This window comes from Symphalangus syndactylus, chromosome 5 (assembly GCF_028878055.3).
Source record: "Symphalangus syndactylus isolate Jambi chromosome 5, NHGRI_mSymSyn1-v2.1_pri, whole genome shotgun sequence".
NCBI classification, from domain to species: Eukaryota; Metazoa; Chordata; class Mammalia; order Primates; family Hylobatidae; genus Symphalangus; species Symphalangus syndactylus.
The window spans coordinates 12,073,242-12,093,431 of record NC_072427.2 but is presented as its reverse complement, the minus strand read 5'-3'; the positions used below and the strand labels follow the sequence as shown (position 1 = coordinate 12,093,431).

Sequence of the window (20,190 nt, the reverse complement as noted above, 5' to 3'; positions counted from 1 at the left end):
GGAGTCCTCGATTGGGACTTTTTTCAGGTTGGTCATAAGCTGCCTTATGATCTGTTGTTCATTCATTTGTTCCACAAATATTCATCAAGTGTCCACTTGGTGCCAGGCAGTGCTTTAGGTGATAGAGCTCTAACAATGACCAGAGGGAGGCTCCCTCCTCACTTGGAGCTTTTATTATAGTAGCAGGAAACAATGCACACACAAAACAAAAGCAATATACAGAATGTTAGATGGTGAAAAGTAAAGAGGGAGAGGGTTGCCGGGAATATGTGTGGGGAAGGGCACTTTTTTCTAACTGCTAGCCAGGGAGGGCCTCGTGGAAAAGGTGGCATTTGAGTGGGAACGTAAGGAGGTGAGGGAGAGAGCCATGTGGATATCTGAGAAATCCCTCCCAGGCAGGAAATTCTCAAGTTCAAGGGCTGTGAGGCAGAACCTTGACTGTCAAATTCCAGCAATGGCTGGGCAGCCAGTATGGATTGATCGAGTGTGCCTGGTGGCAAACAGGAAAGGACACAGAGGCAGGGTGGAGCTGGAGAGGACCCTGGAGGATGTGAAAGTGAAAAAAGTTGAAGTATTTTGGCATTTTCATAGTGGGGGATGGGAAACCACAAAGAGTTTCAGGCCAGGAAGTGCTTGATTTGTTCCATATGATGTGTTTGTTTCTAATATAAAAGTGCTGTGTACATCCAGGAATAACCCCTGATCTGCAAGGTCTCTACCTTGTAAAATAGCACAGCCTGGGCCGTTCCTCTCAAGGCCTTCGGGGGTCCCTGGCATGGTACACTCAATAAGATGCTTTGGCTGCTGCTGTTCACTCTGTTTCCATCCAGATTCATTTCCAGTTCCTGACTGATAAATTGGGGAAGTGATCATATCTTCTAGTGCATCTGTGTGGGCTCTCCCTGAAATTCAGTGGTCCACCTGCAACATTCCCTGTCCAAATGAATTGATTCTCTATCTAATATTAGATATAAATATGATCTTAAAATTGCTGTAACCCTCAATTTAACTGGCAAAGTATAAGCTGTAAGTTGTTTCATGGATCATTCTATTTTCAAGTAATTCTAACTTGTGATTTAGAGGATGTATTTTAACCTACTTATTTAGATCTAGTTTTTCTTTTTTTCTTTAATCTCTCTTGAGTGATGCTTACAATAGAATAGTGAACTAGCGAGTTCTGTGCTGTGCACTTAGCATGCGCCGAATCATCAATTCTGTAAGGCCTGGATGAGGCAGGCTTTATTACTATGCCCATTTACAAATAAGGATACTGAAGCACCAAAAGGATCCTATAGCTAGTAAGTAATAGAGACAGGATTTTAATTTAGGTAGTCTCATACTAAAGCCTGAGCTCCTATGAGTTTGTTGTATTGCCACAGTGAGTAATTATTAAGTATATATCATCTCCAAGAATCAAGAGGCTATTTTGTGTAACCACTGTGCTATGTGCCGTCAGGGTCGGGGTTGGGGGGTGGCAGGAGGGACGCAGACTTGAAGAGTTGGATATGTTGCAGGAAGGCACCTGTGCAATAAACACATAAGACCCAAATAAACATACAAGTCTCACCAGAACGAGAAAGGGCAGTGGGAAGTAGGAGGGATGGGTTTAAGTTTAGGAAGGCTTAGGAAGCAGGGAGTTTGAGCTGGGTCAGGGATGAGTGGTGTGTTGATAGTGTGTGGCGGGTGAAGTGAAGAATGAAGGACATTCCAAACAGAGGGTCCAGGGAGAGAATGAGGGGAGCAGAGGTGTAGGGGAAAGGCCATGTCTGGGAACGAGGAGGGTCCCGGCTTCTGGGAGCTCAGGGTGGGCATGGAGGGGAAGTGGGACACACTGAGGGCAGCCCAAGAAAGGTTGGGGAGGTCTCGGTTACTATTTTAGCAGGGAGCCACTGAAGATTTTTGACCTGGACGTAGAGATATCGGAGCAGTTGACTAGGAAGAAAGTTTCAGATCTAGTGTGAAGCAAATTAGCGAGACAGAAGACTCTTTCCAGAAGACTTGGTTGAAACTCTGAGAATTAAGCATCAAAGAATGCCCTTAGATTTCATACTGTGTGCTTCTTTAGGAGAAGGGCTTGTTTCTCTGTTGTTGTTGTTGTTGTTGTGTTTTTAACATGAGCGAGAATCATAAAAATTGATTTGTTGGTGTTTCACTCTGATCTTTATAGGCTATGGAGCCATAATCAATAATACCTGATTTTAGGTTTAAAAACAGAAATTGTATTTCTTGAAGAGGAATGTGAATAATTCTTTTGAGAATTCATTTTCTCTAATCAAGTCATAAACCGTAACTTGATTTACACTTGTAGAGAAAATGCAAACTATATTTTTAAATGTCTAAGTATAAAGTATAGAATATACTTCAACTTTTAATCTCACTCAAAATGGTAATGTGCTAAGTGCATTTAAGCCTGTTAAATAAAGAGCCTGTTCTAAATTCACTATATCTTTTTAATCAGGGTGAATGTGCTGACTACTGGCTCATTTAAAATCCATATAAATATATTCATTATTGATGGTGAATTGTTCTAGGCATATATATATATATATATATATATATATATATATGCTTAGATGTTTATCATAAGTGAAAGAATACAGGCCAATGGGCTATCCTTCCATATATTTCATTTGTCTTCAATCTTTTTCAGAAAAATAGTTCTTTATATAGATATAGAATACTTTTTAATAAAATATTCATGGGTAAAAACAGTAGAAAATTGAGACTGGAATGCATTATAATCTGAAGACGTCTAATGTTTACTCATTTTCACATTGCTCCTCTAATCTTCTAATCAGTAACATAGTAAGTGTGCACTGGAAAACACTAAGCACACTTTAGAGTCTTAAATCATGCCAGGCAGTAGACACTATATTCTGATAATTCACTGACTCAATAGACTTATTTAATATTTTTATCCTCAATTAAGTAATCTTAATTCTGTCCTGAAAATCAGGCTGGATTCTTCTCCTCTAGGCCATTCCTTTTTATTGAATCACACATTTACCCTCTCAAAATTACCCAATGGACCCATTTTAGAAGACTGAAAATCAGCTTTCATGGCAATCTGTAAAACAGGAAAAGCATGCATATATTGGTATTTCCTCATAACAAATAAGAAGTCATCTGCAGTTTGATGAAGACCTGCAATTTTTTTTTTTTTTTTTTTTTTTTTTTTTTTTTTTTTTTTGAGATGGAGTCTTGCTCTGTTGCCTGGGCTGGAGTGCAGTGGCTTGATCTTGGCTCACTGCAACCACCGCCTCCCAGGCTCAAGCAATTCTCCTGCCTCAGCCTCCTGAGTAACTGGGATTACAGGCACCCACCACCACGCCTGGCTAATTTTTGTATTTTTAGTAGAGACAAGGTTTCACCATGTTGGCCAGGCTGGTCTCACACTACTGACCTCAGGTGTTCTGCCCGCCTCAGCCTCCCAAAGTGCTGGGATTACAGGCGTGAGCCAACGTGCCCTGCCAAAGACCTGCATTTTGAATCAAATGTGAGTCCTTCTGTGTGAGCCAGGCCAATGTCACAAATGACTGTATAATCAGAAGCATGGGTCTTTATACTGCCCTTGTAAATTCTCAGCGTTCTCGGTGAATCCATGTACACCCAATAGCTGGCTGCACCAATAACAGCTTCACTTAATTAATTTTCTGGGACAAATTTTGTATAATGGCTTGTACCAAATAAATGCCGCGTATATCTCCATTTGCATTTTCGATTAACTCTATTGTCCAAGTTTCACCTGTGATGGGTTTGTGCATTGAAATGGACTTGAACAATCATAGGCTGTTTTAGGTTAATACAGAAATTTTTGCCCATTAAAGTAAATAATATTGATTTATAATTAAGCTTAAAAAAAAGTAAATCTGTTGCCAAGGTTTGGTTTTCCAGGGCATAGATTTGGTTGGGGAATTCCCTGTGAGTCAAGTTGGTGCCATAGGGTAGAGGGGCAGTGTGCATAGGTGAAAAGCAGAGGGGGATGTATCACCTGGGAAATTATTTGATAAAGACAAAACTTGAGTCCCAAATGGGGCAAAAATGGTCACTCTGAACGGAAACTTCAACTCTTCTCATTGTCTACTCCTGGTCCAATGTGACCATTGAAATAAATAAATGAAGACAAAATAACGCAAATTTCCTGTTGGTTCTAGAAACTAGGAAAGAGTACCTTTAACATGCTGGAGAGATCCTGGACCCCATGTAGTAGACAGTCTAGGTATTTGATTAGAACAGACAGGCTAAGACAGAAAGAATGACTGTAGGAGTCTCCTGATGGCAAGTAGAAAGCTGGGTGAATCACACGTGTTAGATGTTAAATCAGTTCAACTTTCCTATTAAGTGGAAAAACCTCTTACATGGATTCAAAGAGTAAAATCTAACTGCTGCTTCTTTGAGACACCTAAAACACAGTAATAAATGGATGAACAAAAGTATCCTTCACAAATGTAAGTAAAAGGTAGGTCAGAAACTTAATACAGGTTTTAGGGATAAAAAAAAGATTGAATTAACAATAAGGTTATTATAAGGCCAGGCACGGTGGCTCATGCCTGTAATCCCAGCATTTTGGGAGGCCAAGGTGGGCGGATCACGAGGTTAGGAGATCGAGACTATACTGGCTAACACGGTGAAACCCTGTCTCCACTAAAAAATACAAAAAATTAACCGGGTGTGGGGGCAGGTGCCTGTAGTCCCAGCTACTCAGGAGGCTGGGGCAGGAGAATGGCATGAACCCGGGCGGCGGAGGTTGCAGTGAGCAGAGATGGTACCACTGCACTCTAGCCTGTGTGACCGAGCGAGACTCCATCTCAAAAAAAAATAATAATAGTAAGGTTATTATAAATATGAACCTTTAAGTGGATAACTTTTCATAGAAATAAATATGCATGTTAAAACAGGGAAAAATAATAAAACTAGAATCATCAAACAATATATATTATGTATTCAGCATTTTAAAAAATCAGAAACAGGCTGGGTGTGGTGGCTCACGCCTGTAATCCCAGCACTTTGGGAGGCTGAGCCAGGTGGATCACAAGGTCAGGAGTTCGAGACCAGCCTGACCAACATGGTGAAACCCTATTTTCTACTAAAAATACAAAAAAATTAGCCGGGCGTGGTGGCATGCGCCTGTAATCCCAGCTACTCAGGAGGCTGGGGCAGAATTGCCTGAACCTGGGAGGCAGAGGTTGCAGTGAGCCAAGATCACGCCACTGCACTCCAGCCTGGGTGACAGAGCAAGACTTCATCTCAAAAAAAAAAAAAAAAAAAAAAAAAAAAAAACTTGGAGAAAAAATAGAGCTATTCCCTTTATTATCTCATCTTTAAATTGATAATAGTTCCTATTCCATAGGATTGTTTGGAAAATCTAATGAGCTTATATGTTTATGAATTAACAATTAAAAATTAAGCCTTTCATGTCAGTTTTGAGCAATACAGGATTATAACAAATATGAAATTTTGCACATTTTAATAAAGGAAATATTTGCAAATACCATCTGATAATATATTATCTTTGAATAATCTATCTGATGATATGTATTATCTATGAACATAAAAAAATTCATAGACAACATTTTGGAGTGACTAAAAGGTCAGTAAGATCAACATTATGAAAATAAGATTCATGACTATACACAACAGGAAAACATTTTTAAAAAGTGAAAAAGAATCCAAGACTATAACAGAAAACAAAACAAAAAAAATCATAATGTCTAAGATTTATGTGAAGAAATTCTAGGACTACACTGAAGGGCTTGAGAGAAATAATTGCAAATCATTTAATTTATAATCAACTTGAAGGATGAAGTCATTGAGGAAATGGTAAACTACTTAATAAGCAATTCTGGTAATTTGGTTGCTTACCATCGGGGAAAATGTGTCGGTGTATTACAGCAAACACAACAATTTCACGATGAGTTAAAGATCGAACACTTGAAACAAACTTCATTAAAAATGTCAAAATAGTGGGGAAATCTTATGTAAGTAAACTGAGAAGCAGGAATAATAAGAGAAAAAAAATCTTCAGATATCAGTATGGCCAAAACAAAAATCACCATCAGAAACTGAAGACAAAGGATAGACTGGTAGAAAAATACTGGCAGTATCTAAACAAATGGATAATATCACTAGTACAGTATATACATTTTCTTTAATCAATAAGGAAAATACAAGTCAACCTAGCGGAAAACTTAATTTAAAGAAGTCAAAATCAGCCAGGCACGGTGGCTCACACCTGTAATCCTAGCACTTTGGGAGGCCAAGGTGGGTGGATCACCTGAGGTCAGGAGTTTGAGGCCCACCTGGCCAACATGGTGAAACCTCATCTCTACTAAAAATACAAAAATTAGCCAGGCATGGTGGCGTGCTCCTGTAATCCCAGCTACTCAGGAGGCTGAGGCAGGAGAATCGCTTGAACTCAGGAGGCGGAGATTGCAGTGAGCCAAGATTGCACCACGGCACTCCAGCCTGGGCAACAGAGCAAAACTCCATCTCAAAAAAAAAAAAAAAAAAAAAAAAAAGTAGTGAAAAACGTAATAGCTGAACACATATGAATGGCTCATGATTTATTCAATTAAGATCATGATGGTCGAGAATGTAAATGCTATAGCCAGACCACATAGGTTGACACCCTGACTCCCCCTTTAAACTGGCTGTGTGATTTTTGACAAGTTACTTAACCTATCTGTCTGCATTTCTTTGTTGCTGAAGTGGAGATAAGTATCCTTCTGCTTGTATTGGAGGTGTATGGTGAAGATGAGAGTTGTTAAGTGTGAGGTGGGCACAACATTCCCTGGCACACAGTGAGCACTAATAGTGTAAGCTGGCATTATTTTCATCTGCATTGTTTTAGCAATTGAAATGATCAAATACGAATATGCCTTAAAAATTTCATATGAGTGTTTGTTTAAAAATGTTACATTAACATCGTGACTGGGTGCGGTGGCTCACGCCTGTAATCCCAGCACTTTGGGAGGCTGAGGCGGGTGGATCACGAGGTCAGGAGATCGAGACCATCCTGGCTGACATGGTGAAACCCTGTTTCTACTAAAAATACAAATAATTAGCTAGGTGTGGTGGCATGTGCCTGTAGTCCCAGCTACTCGGGAGGCTGAGGCAGCAGAATTGCTTGAACCTGGGAGGCAGAGGTTGCAGTCAACCAAGATGGCGCCACTGCACTCCAGCCTGAGCGACAGAGTGAGACTCCATCTCAAAAAAAAAAAAAAAAAAGTTATATTAACATTGTGTTTTTTCTATTAAACACTTTCTATAAATTTTACACAACTTTTGGAATGAATGTATATTGCTTTTGTAGGAGCAGCTTATACTTTAGGGATAGTTGGTTTGGGTTTCAGGCAGTGGATAAATGGATTGTCTCAAGAAGGAAGAAGTGAGGCAGAAATGGAGGCGGTCTAGGGTGATGAATTCCATGCTGCTTCTACTGGCTGGTAGCTGAGCTTCTGTGCAGACAAACAGTGACCTAGTAGATGTCTCCCATGCTGTTTGTATAACTCACGTCATGGGAACAAGGCCTGATTCCAAGTGGCGACAAGAATGCGAATGGATACCGAGTAAAGTGTATTGATTTTCCTCTTGCCCAGCCACGTGTCTGTCCTCGTCACATTTTATTGGAGAGCCACTTTCCATGTGCATCAGCTGGAACCAACTAATATGTCATGGGGTTGTCACGTTATTTTCTCTTTTATGCAGAGTGAATAAAAGCGAATAACGGCTGAAAGAACAATGCTATTTATACGCAACATCCTCAGTTTCTAACTGGAAGGTCAAACAATGGGGAATCAACATGACTCTTTAGTTTAGATTTTGATCTTAAGTGTGTATCTTTCCTCCCTAAAGCCATTGATGGTTTTATTCCTTCATATTGATTCTGATTAACTTTGCTATTTAATAAGTTGGCAACTCATTGCATCAAAGATCTTTATAGGAAAGCATAATAATGATAATTGTTTAAAAAAAGAGTTCAAGATGAGAAGTTTTTTTCCTCTGTTCTCACATGCTCACCTCTGTTATGTGCTGATTATAAAATAGTTTAGTTTTCTAATACAATGAGTGTACCATTTATTTGACTCAAAAATTAGTTTTATCAACCAACTTCTAAAAACTGGTTATATTTACTGTGCTTACAGCTTGGTAAATATATTTAATATTCTTTTATATAGAAAAAAGTTAAATAGCTTAAGCATGACTGGGGGTTAAATTAAAAATTTTAAGCAAGACTATCTTCAGTAACTTGGTTCTGGCTCCAAAATCCTGAATCATTACTCAGAAACAGACTTCTTGTACTTTTATGTACTGACTGATTGAACCAGGAATCAACTGTTAGCATGCTCTATAAAAACTTTGTGATATATTTCTGAAAATAATATAAGGGACATGAAAATGTCAATTTTTCTGATGAGGGGTGTTTGCATTCTCAAGTTAAATCTTTTATTACTGTCCTGCATAGATGGTTTCTTCAGCTTATTGCCTAATATTATGCACTATTTGGCCATGAAAAGGCAAGTATACAAAAATGTGTGGGAAGTCAATTTGAAGAGTTTATCCTGGAAAACTGAAGTTAAAGACATCATTATTTTATCCAAGACTCGTATTTGAGTGAAGTGAAGTCCTCCCAAATGTCAGCTCAGAAAATCTCTCCAAATGAATTGCGTTGTCTTTTTGTCATAAATTGAAAGCTACATTGTTCCTTTTTGCCTTTGCTGACAGAGATCTCAAAATTAATGAAAAGTATATATAGATTCTCTCCTCTAAATTTTCTTTTGACTGTGCTTTAATTGTCTGTTTAATTATTTAATAGAAGCTTTAAAGTTATAAACGTAGAAATAATTTTCAGACTTTTAAATATAAATAATAAATTTGTTTAGACATGGAATGTGTGTGTGTCTGTGTGTGTATATATGTGTGTGTGTGTGTGTGTGTGTGTGTGTTTGGTTTTCATCTCCTATTATATAAATGCTCTCATGTAGGAGTTTGGCAAGTTGGATGATACAGAACTTTTTATCTGATATTCTTGTTTTAGAAGTTCAATTATATAATCAGGGAGGAAAATGAAAATATTTTTAAAAGTAGTCTCTTCTGTTACTATCTCAATGTTAATTATAACACTATCCAAATGTGTTCACCTGTTCTTAACCCAAACATATTCCAAATACAAACTAGCGTGTTTCTTCTTTCCTTTACCTTTTATCTTTTCTCTAAAGATATTCCTTGTGGCAGACAAACTAGAAAAGTGGAAGCAACTAAATGTTCATCAGTAGGAGAATTAATAAATTATAGTTTATTCACTTTTTAAAGATTATATAGCAGTATAAAAAATGAACCAGACCTAGATACTAATATAAACAGATTACCAAGTCATATTGATAGATACAAAACAAAATTGCAAAATACACATAATTTGTCACTTAGGCAAAGAATTTTAAATACATTTGTCTGTCAAGACTATTTTTATGAATATAAAATCTCAATAAAATTTAGAAAGGATGCATGCCAAATTCCTATCTAATTTATGTTTAGGGGAAGGAATTTGGTGTTTGTGGAAGTTCAAAGGGACTTCAGTTTTTTCTGCAATTCTTAAACTTTTTACAGTTTTTAAACTTATATTCTATTTTTTAAGATAGTTAAATCCCAAACATGCATGGGTTTAATTCTATCTCAGGCTTTGATGCCTGCTTTCATGTCCTTAGGTGGGTTCTGATTTTGCTGACACAATGTGAGGGACGTTAGGAAACAGGAAATGGTCATTTACCAAATTAAAAAATCCCTTTGCTATAAAATATTTCTCTTTATTCTGATACCTCTTGTTCTTCTGTTATTCTTTGCCAACCCTTAAGAAATCATGGAAATTTTAAGATAACAGTACAATGACTGTGGGTTGAAGCAAAGCTAAACTGGACCCAAGTCAGCTTGGCAAATTGTCAGGCTGTTTTTGTATTTATTTCTTTCAACTTTAACATCCACAATTTATTAAGTGAGACTGTGTATCAAAGCGGAAGCTCAGAATCCTGTTTGGACACCGTTTAGGAAGGAAACCAGGTCTTTATGGGGCACCCCCTTCCTCTTAGCTGCTGGCCAGGAAGACCATCCTTCTGTATCAAACCTATTCAATCAGAGAGAGGTGGGGTGACTTTGGGAAGGAAGATGACCTCTCCCTTGTAAAGTGGAATTGCTCTGTTTCCCCCCATGACTTATTCAGCTCATTTCTACCACTGTTTATAAGAACACTTGTGTGAATGCTTGTAGTGACAGCAATAGTCATTTAAAATATGGCTCAATTTTCACGCTGTTAGATTTCCTATGCTATTTAAATTTTTGATCATTACAATCTCGAATAGAGCTTTTGATTAACTCGAGTTTTGCTGAGTCCCTTTTAGAGTTAACAGGTATGCTTCTTAAAAGCCCGAAGTTTAATCAGTGACATATACTCCTACTATGTAAAATCATGACTGCTATCAAATCTGAAAAGAGAATGATTAAATCAAGCTAATTAACTTGTCTTTCATGGGAGCCAACTAGTTTCCAAAATCATACTGAAGATGTTTTACTTGGATAACTTATATGTGGGGTCCACAGGTAGACTAGTGTATGGAACTGATGCAACATGCCAGCCAAGAGAGGACAGCAGAGAAACTTGTTTATTTTGAAGATTTGTTGGCACTTTGTGCATTTTGAGTGTTTTTGGATTTTGACCTCAACTTTAAGCTGATTTTTTTACTTAATTTGCATTGTTTCCTGGCTCATAAAGCACTATTAAAACCGGCTCCTTTATTCATTTCTGTTAAAAATAACCTTTTGGGGGGAGTACTTTTAGATTTACAGAGAAGTTCAAAGAGAATACAGGGTTCCCCATACATACCTTATCCAGTTTATTCTAATGTTGACGTCATATACTACCATAATACATTTGTTAAAACTGAAAAGAACTAATATTGTTACCTTGCGATTAAACTCTGATCCCTGTTTGGATTTCACCAGTTTTTGCACCAATATCTTTTTTCTGTTCAAGGACCCAATCCAAAATACCACATTGCATTTAATCATCTTATCTCCTTAGACTCTTCTAATCTATGACAGTTTCCTAGGCTTTCCTTTTTCCCATGACCTTTACAGTCTTGAAGAATATTGGCCAGGAATTTTGTAGAATATTCATCATTTTTGAGTAAATGGAAATACGTAACTTATGATTTGCACCAATATTTTTCATCCACACACCAGTTTCAGCCTAGTGATTATCACTTTATCTTCCTATCTAGAGCGTGTTATAACAGCACTCTAAAAGTAAAAGGTGATTTATGGTGGATTTAATATTTGTTTAATGTTTGCTTCATCTGTGATTATTCTGCATCCCCAATTTTGCCAAAGTTAGTTTTGGTTATTTACTTTAAACCACATAGTAACTTTGCACCAATGTATATTTTATCTTTTGTTTGTGACAGATTAGAGATGGACAACCAAATTGTTATGTACTAAAGAATAAAGATTTAGAACAAGCTTTTAAAGGAGTTATCTACTTAGAGATGGACCTTATATATAATCCGGTAAGTCTAACCGGGTCATACTTCCCGGCTTTCCCATACCTAAAATAGAAGGTGACCAGCTTTTGGAGGCTCAAATCAATGTAAGATGTGTCAGAATTTTTGCAGCTAGAGAGAGGAAAGAATAGTGTTTTAAAGCTGAGTCATAGAATTTGCTGGACATCCCAGCTCTCAAGTGGTATTAACCCTGTTGAATTGACAGAATTGATGGTGTTTAATTCTCAATAAATCTAAATGTCAGGGAAAAAATTAAAAAACAGGAAAATTATTTTTTATATAATCTCTATTATAAAATTTTATATAAAATGTACAACATAACCTATATAATTATATATATAGTATATAAAATATGTATTCTATATTATATAGATTAGATAAATATATTTTTTCTCACATTCTCAATAATACTAGAACTCTGGGCACAATCTCCAGTATAAGGATGTGTTGTTTTTTCTTCCCATTTCCTTCCCTTTCCCTTCAAGGAAATTGTATGTGTATTTTATAAGCAGGTCACCCTCATCTGCTGCTTTCTTCTGGAAAACGTTTGTATATAGAGTATGTATACTGGTAAAACCTGAGTTTAAGGGAAAAGTGGAATGCAGGCTTGAAGAGAAAATATTTCAGTTAAGGAATTTTACAGTTCATGTGATGTGGAGAAGGACTTGAATCTGATTCTCTGGGGTCTTACTCAGTCTTGTGATTTGAACAAGTGCATAAGTCCCTCTGAGCCTCAGTTTATTCCCTGTAAAATGGGGCTAAAATGGCTCATTGACTTATTTTTCCGGGTCATTGAAAGGAAATAAAATTCTCCGTGAAAAGTGTGTTTTCATAAACTGGAAATTGTTATTCACATGCAGACATTTTTGGTAGAAGCTTAACTTAAAAGGATTTCAGAAGGATGTTTTATCTTTTACGGATGTTAGTTTGAAAAATTCATGAACCTCAGTCTCTGCAGTGGTTTAAAATACCCCAGGGAATGAGCAAAGTGGAGACAGTACCGTTCTAGACTCAATCTGACCCATGCCAGGGACTCTTATCAAATGAGACCCCCAGAAACATGTCCAGGGCACAGGGGTGTCCACCATTTCTTTGCTCCCTGCTAAGGTCAGAGTCAGAAGCTATTGGTTTGCATGATTTTCCCAGTCATTAAGAAAACTAGATGGATGAAGTCCCTATACACGCTGCCCTTTTTTTTAACAATGATGTCTTTTTAGGTGAAAGCAAGTATTAGGACATTTACTCCCCGGGAAAAGCGCTTCGTCGAAGACAGCCGCAAGCTGTCCAAAAAGGTGGGTTGGCACAGTAAGGGGCTTGTTGATTGGTACACTCAGCACCCAGCAGCTGAAGTATTAACACTTGCCTATAATTTCTTCCTTGAATCTTTTCCTCCCTCTTACTCCTCCTCTCTCCCTCTTGCCCCATCTCTCTACTTATTTCTCCTTGTCCCCTTCTCTCCTAAAATAAGGAGGTCAGTCAGCTCCCATAAGAAGGGCAAGACTTAAAACATAATTCTTGGATGAAACAGAAGGTCTCAGGCCCCCATTATTCTCCTGATTCATTGTACAAACAAAAATTCCTAGCATCAAGACTGTCAATGTATTGTCCTGCCTACCCGTCCTTTAATCACAGCCATTTTGTCCTCTGCCCTTTGAAGTTTCAGGGAGGTGCAGTGTGTGGAGTCAATAACAGAATTAACCCAGCCGATCTTCAGAGACTTCTAGCCTGGGTTTCGCTCATGACTGCTCCTGCCAGTTCGGCGTGGTCTAAATTTGGGATGTGTTGGCATTTCACCCCATACTGAATGCAAGTTCTCTCCCTCTGCCTATTGCCCTTAACTCCTTTCTCACTCAGTTCAACAAAAGGTGAAGTTCAGGGCCCGGTAGGGGAAGTTTCACTTTTTTTTTTTTCCCCTGACCTTTACATTCCTTTTTCAGAGTCCCTCCCTGTTGTACTCTCCACAGCTCAGGATTTCACTTTGTACCTGTCGTCCCTCTTCAATTGTATAACAAAGAACAAAGTGTCCCCTTTTTCAAGAGTTTATTACTTCCACCACTTCCTTTGGGGTGAGCAGCTGTGGATTACATAAAGCAGTTAAATATAAAGACATCTTATCATCCTTTTGTTTCCCATGAACTTCTGGGCATACTTGGGAAAGGCCTTAAACGTCTTCTGAGGGGAAGCCTCCAAATATTTCTTTTTGGTCTGCCATAACATTGAGTGTAATATTTATTTTGTGTAATCTGAGTAAATGTCTTATTTTATTATTATTATTATTGCCTTTTGCTCTGTTTACTTGAAAGTTAAAACCTGGGTTGAGGTGGGTGGGGTAGCTGCTTTGCAATGAAATGAATCTGCCTACAACTGGGAGAGAGACATTTCCTTTGCAAAACAAGACCTCCGCGTGGGGTGGCTTTGGGCTCTGAGAGCACTGGGGAACTTGGGGCTGAAATCCTGGGGTATGCTAGGACCCTCCCCACGTGGCTCTTGCTACTTAATCCCCCCAAAATTTGATAAACTTGAAACATTTCCTTAGGATACAAATGCTTGAAGCACTTACTATGTGACAGGCACTTTTCTAAGCTTTTTCATTCTCTCAACAACTTGTAAGATTAGCACTAATATCACCCCTATTTTATAAGAGAGAAGTTAAGTAACTTGCCCAAGGTGAACTCCAATCCCTTCCCAGAACTCTGCTTTTCTGTAGACCTCTGGACTAGATAAGCTATAATACTTGTATGTTTTTATTGTAAATCTATTCATTTGCTTCCAAACTAAACGACATAGACACTCATTCTGTGTCTGTATCTCTCTTTATATCTCTCTGCCTTTCTCTTTCTAGTTCTCTCTCTCTGCCTCTGTATGTGTCTTTCTCACACAAATTCACCAACATTAAATACCTGGCTTCTGTAGTTTCACCAGTTCCATTTTTGTGCTGACCATTGTTGAAACAGGCTATTCTTTTTCAGATGAGCGCTAAAATGCATTTGATTCTCTTTTCCTCTGTGGATGATCATATTTTAAGAAGACTTTTAGAAGTGTCAGGTCTTCTCCTTTCTATTATTATCATATCTTAAAATTGGAATCTATACAGAATATAATTTAAATGATCAGGGTACCTGATCTAGATGGAATATTTGTAGTATTTAAATCTAGTTACCTGCTTGTCATTTTTTAAAATCAGATCTTATCAAGAGATGTGGACCGTGTGAAAAGAATCACTATGGCAATATGGAATACAATGCAGTTCCTTAAAAGCTGCTTCCAGTGGGAATCCACATTAAGAAGTACAATAGCATTCGCGGTAAGCTTCCTTTCTTATGTTCAAATTATTTGCTTCTTATTTACATCTATTCATCTTTCTGAAATATATTACAGCATAGGTGATTATGTGGGGGTTGTCTTTCTAAGACAGTACTTACGTCGAATTTACCCTGGGAAACCCCTTAAATTACCCAAATCTTAGTCATATATGGTCTCTTGGTAAATTTCAGAGCACCACTGTTGTATATATATGTTTAAATGTTTCTCCAGTTGTTGTTGCAGCTACATTTGTATAGCCTTGCATTGTGTTTATTTTTTTCTTTCTGTGCCAGTGACTGCCCGTAATTTCTGAAAAATGGCATCTGAAAAATCACGTGACTAAATAATAACTGAATTGTTCAATTTACATTTTAAGTAAATTATTCCCAAACTTTGATATTAAAGATGTTTATTCATTTCAAGCCAGTTGGGACATACTGATCATTACACATTACAATTTCATTCAGCACCACAAAGAGGAACCACCCCTGTCTATGAGATGTACCCTTTTCTCTGGTGACATTGGCCCATCCTTATGAGCATACTAAAATCACAGAATCAAAGTGCTGCAAGAGATCTTAAAACCACCTAAGTCTACCACTGAGAGCCCAAGGATCTTGGAAGGACTTCACAGCTGGCCTCATGCCTTCACTTTATATCTCAGAGCATTCTCTCTCATTTGTAAAGGGACTTGTCCTTGATTGAATTGGTAATGTCAGCCATGGGAGGAGAAATCAAGTCTCCTGACTTCAAATCTTTGTATATTTGGTATCATGCCATTCATTTCTGTCCTCTGCAAAGATCACTATAAAAACTAATACGAGGTATGAGTGGTCTAAAAGTGTGAGTATCAGTCGTGATCATCGGTGAATCTGATTTCTGAATGTTAGGTGGTTCTGTCTTCTGTTTTCTACTGCCGATATATGCTCAATGTTCTCTCTTAGCCAACAGGCATAGCCTCATTTAAAACATGGGGAAAAAAACATTTATTGGCCCAAGATGTCAATGGGTTCAAGGTCACTCCCAACATTTTTATGCAATGAAGTAGATCAGCTCTAAAAGAGGCTTTTCCTTTGCCATTGGGGAGTATTTTGTTTGGTGTCATTTATTTTAGTTCTCCGCTGCTTCAGTGTAGGGGACCCATGCTGCCTGCAGGCTTGACCTTTCATATACTTTTTCTGCTGTCTGAAGTTGCTAAAACATTTGGCCTTAATAAAAACACTAATAAAGGTTTTATTAATCTGTATCCGTCATTGTCTCAGCATTTGTTTACCCGCTTCCCTTTCTCACATTCTCCTCAGCTGGTGGCTTCATGCCTTGGGTTCCCCTTCAACCCCCCCAGCTCCACTTCCCACCTGAATTCCCTTTCAAAACTTTCCATGGAATGTTCTGTGCAATTCTGGGCAAAAGAGGAAAGTGAACACAATTGGTAGCTTCTTCCAGTCAGCACCCAGACAGCCGCTGTGAGGAGGAGAGGATTTCCTCTTTCTCAAGTTTAGTTTCTGGCACTGTGATTTTAGAAAAACAGAGATCTGTTGCCCTGGATTCTGTAGGAAGATGACAGGAATGATTAATGGGCTGCTGGCTTGATCTGAAGAAAGATTAGAACAGATGAATAGAAATAGGTTGTCTAATAGAGGGGACTTCTAAACAGGAAGGGATCCTTGGAGATGGAGCCACTTCTGCACTGCCTTTTCTCTGAGGGATTCCTCCCTGATGAGCTTCATGCCTCAGAGCAGAGCCCGCCCCCAGGCTGGAGAATGCAGGCCGCCATGTTGTACTCTCAAATCTCTGAGGCCCACAGCAAGGAATATCAAGGTGGTGTTCTTCTTGCTGGTTTTCCAAAGTATGATTTTGCAAGGATACGTGGGTTTATGCAACTGTGTGTATAGGGATGTTTCTCATTGGACACCATTGAAAAAAATGCAGAGCCAGTTAGATATGCTATATACCTACAGCCTATCATTTGGTTGTCCTGAAAGTACTGGAATAAAAGTGCTCGCTTAAATTCGTTTTCAGTTTTAATTTAAAATTCTACTTTCAAAAATTTAGACCATGTGTATGTTGACTGGCCTTGGTGATTCTCAGAAATACCGCAGCCATACGTGGTGGATACTTCCCTAAGTTGATGAAGTGCAATTTTATTATTCCTATTATAATTATTCCAAAACCATTTCTGCTATTAAAGTGAGAGGCTATGCAGAAAATGCTTTCCTGGGACAGAATAAAAAATTTATTTCAGTATCATCTTTTTTTATTTTTTATTTTTTTTGTGATGGAGTCTCACTCTGTTGCCCAGGCTGGAGTGCAGTGGCATGATCTTGGCTCACTGCAACCCCTGCCTCCCAGGTTCAAGCGATTCTTCTGCCTCAGCCTCCCAAGTAACTGAGACCACAGGCGCGCACCACCATGCCTGGCTAATTTTTGTATTTTTAGTAGAGACGGGGTTTCACCATATTGGCTAGGTTGGTCTTGAACTTTGACCTCGTGACCCACCCGCCTCAGCCTCCTAAAGTGCTAGGATTACAGGCTTGAGCCACCATGCCTGACCTCAGTTTCATCTACTTTCATTCTTCTTTTAGTAAGATTATGGGTAGCCAAGCTTTCATTTCCTTTTCTTTGAAAACGCCTTTCATTCTTGTACCTTGCCTGTAGACCTGTTGGCTGTCTGTAGGGGACTGGGTTGGGGCGGGGGGGTTGCACACCTCGGGGGATGCCCTGGCTGTAGTGCTGTGTCCCCAAGTCTATGGTGCTGTGTCCCTGAGTCTATGGGGCTTCATGATGGGTTGTCTTTCTGCAAAATGTTGGATCCTCAAGCCCAGGTTCTCCTCTGCCTTTCTTCACTATGCAACTTCCATATCTGTTGGAGGTGACACACACCGACGGATGTTCTCCTGTGATCTGTTGACAGAATGCTGCTTGGTGTCTTTATTCGTCATTGTGACACTTTCTTCATGTTCCAACTGCTTGCCTTGGCATGACAGGGCAGAACAGAGGTGGTGTCTGAAGCAAGGTTTTAAGCCAAGGATTTCTTAAATGACCCGTAGTCAGGTCCTCTCATTGAAATGAGCAAATGTGATAGTTGAGGGTTCGTTACACAGGTGTGAAAGGAGCTATTTTAGATGAACCAGTCCCTGGTGGGGATGCTAACACAACAAACTAAGGGCAGAACTGAAGGGATGTGTTTTTCTTCTGTTTTGTGAGAAAACATAAAATACTAACTTTATCTTCTGGACTCTTATTTCCAGGTGATACAAATATGAACATTGTAGAATCATGTTTAATCTATTCTCAGTGTCAATTTTAAGACTTTATGAAAGCCAACCGTATGTTTCCCATGGACGCCTATGTACATGTGCATGAACATAATCATATCTTGTTGAAAGCAGCAGTTAAAAAAAAAGCAGGCTCTTAAGATCTAGGTCCACGTGGTGTCTCATCAGAAGTGGATGGACAAACATGAGAGAACTCACCTTGCTAGATGAGCCAAGCGTCAACTTCCTCTACCATGCAATTTATCACTTGGAGGAGTGGTTGTATTCCCCACATGAGAGAAGAAAGTTATCAGTAATTCACCTGCTGTGTTAATGTTGCTGCACAGTGTTGCATTTACTGTTATCATAAGAAATTAAACATGGGCATTTGTAGGGTGGTCAGACCATTCCAAATCAAGTTTCTACAGACTGAGTTCTTCTTGTTAGGATGAACATTGAAAATCTTCCTCATTTTGTGTTTTGAGTCTTTCTCCTTCCCCTATGTTTTCTAGATATTTTGGTATCTTGCCTTTTCTAAGGTTTACTTAGTTGTATTAAATTAAGTATATATTTTTTCTTTTTCTTCCTTCAAAAAGTAACATTCTTGACTTTCCCATTTGAAAAACAAATTAATATGAGATGTCGACTTAGTGAATGAGGGCAAATAGAACTAAAATATTTTGCCTTGAAGTAAGTGCACCTGTATATTTCCCTATGAATAGATTTGTAAATATATGTGGTATTTTATACACATGTGCATACATATACAAGACGTGTACCTGACCATTCCCACACAGATTTTGACTATTTGAACTGTTATTCATAGTTCATGTTATTTCAGTGCTTAGACACTGTCCCAAGGATTTTATAAATTTAGTTCTCACAACAACCTGCTGATGTAGGTGGTGATTACTGTCTTCTTTTTACAGATGAGAAAAATAAGCCTATGGAGGTCAAGTACAGTGACAGAGCTCATGTGTGTGTATGAGGTGGAGGTGGAATTGAAACCCAGGCCATCTTGCTTTAGTCTATGCAGGCTTAAGCTTTCAGCTATTCTGCCTCTCACTGATGTCCAGGATGCAATGCTTTTTGTCCTTGTATTTAGGTAATGACACCAGGACCAACCATACTGATCGTTTCAGATCTGTATTAGATATTATGTGTGGGGATTAAGCCTGTTCCAAGCTGTGATGCTATAGAGGAAAGAAACCCTCATTACACGAGTGGGAATAATTCTTTAGCTCAGTCATTTTATTCGTAAGTGATGATGAGACCAAAATTAAAGAAGCCAAAGGTGGGAATGCCCAGCCCCTGGGCATCACATGCATTTGGCATCCTTGGAATCCAGCTGGATAATTTGAAAAACCCTAGAGCCTTGGTTCTAGACTGAGTCCCAGATTACAGTCTGACTTATTTTTTCCCCACCTTTGAGGAGTGCTTTTAGATGATGTAGAGGGATTTTCAGGGAGAGAAGAAAGTAAAAACAGAAAACAACTTGTGGAAGGGGTCATAGAAGGCATTTGTACCTTTCAGTTTTTTTTTTTTTTTTTAAGTATTCCAAGTTGTTCAGAAAAGGGATGAAGTAGAAGAGAATAACCACCCCTTATGTTCCTTTAAAATATCTTGAAATAATAGCTATAAAAGAGATAGGCCCATATTTCTAGTGGGGATCTCTATTTTATATACCCAGTGTCTCAGTGCAAATATATTATTTGATCATAATGAAGATAAATTTGTTCTCAAAAGATAACTTTGCATTGTGATATTTATACTGGTAGATCCAATCATGTATGGGTGTTTTGTTATGACATACTTATATTTTATAAACCCCAATGTTGTCTATTAAAAGTCCTGAAGTTATATAATTATATAAATGCTTTTTTCATATGATAAAATATTACTTACTTGACAGATGGCATCATCAGAAGGTGATTTTAAACAGCAAAGTTCTTCTGATACTTTTAACATAGAGTTGCATTTATGCAGTTTCATTTTTCCACCGACATTTCAGGCATACACCTATTGTATCAAGGGAGGCAAGTTTGTGGGGCATTGATGGATTCTTCGCTTTATTAAATTTTTAC

The 20,190-nt window shown here is 38.3% G+C and overlaps 1 protein-coding gene across 20 annotated transcripts in view; it reads left to right on the top strand.

Moving 5' to 3' along the window:
• MCTP2 (multiple C2 and transmembrane domain containing 2) overlaps nucleotides 1–20,190 on the top strand; it is a 256,284-nt gene that overhangs the window by 157,755 nt on the left and 78,339 nt on the right. For 14 of the 20 annotated variants that reach the window (XM_063640081.1, XM_055277123.2, XM_063640079.1 and 11 more), the window contains 3 exons: nucleotides 11,454–11,555; nucleotides 12,767–12,841; nucleotides 14,734–14,853. In XM_063640081.1, coding sequence (XP_063496151.1) covers nucleotides 11,454–11,555; nucleotides 12,767–12,841; nucleotides 14,734–14,853 — 297 coding nt within the window. Of the gene's footprint in view, nucleotides 1–11,453; nucleotides 11,556–12,766; nucleotides 12,842–14,733; nucleotides 14,854–15,319; nucleotides 16,099–18,100; nucleotides 18,521–20,190 lie in introns of those variants that run through there. The other 6 variants (XM_055277124.2, XM_063640083.1, XM_063640088.1 and 3 more) reach the window with 2 other exon arrangements.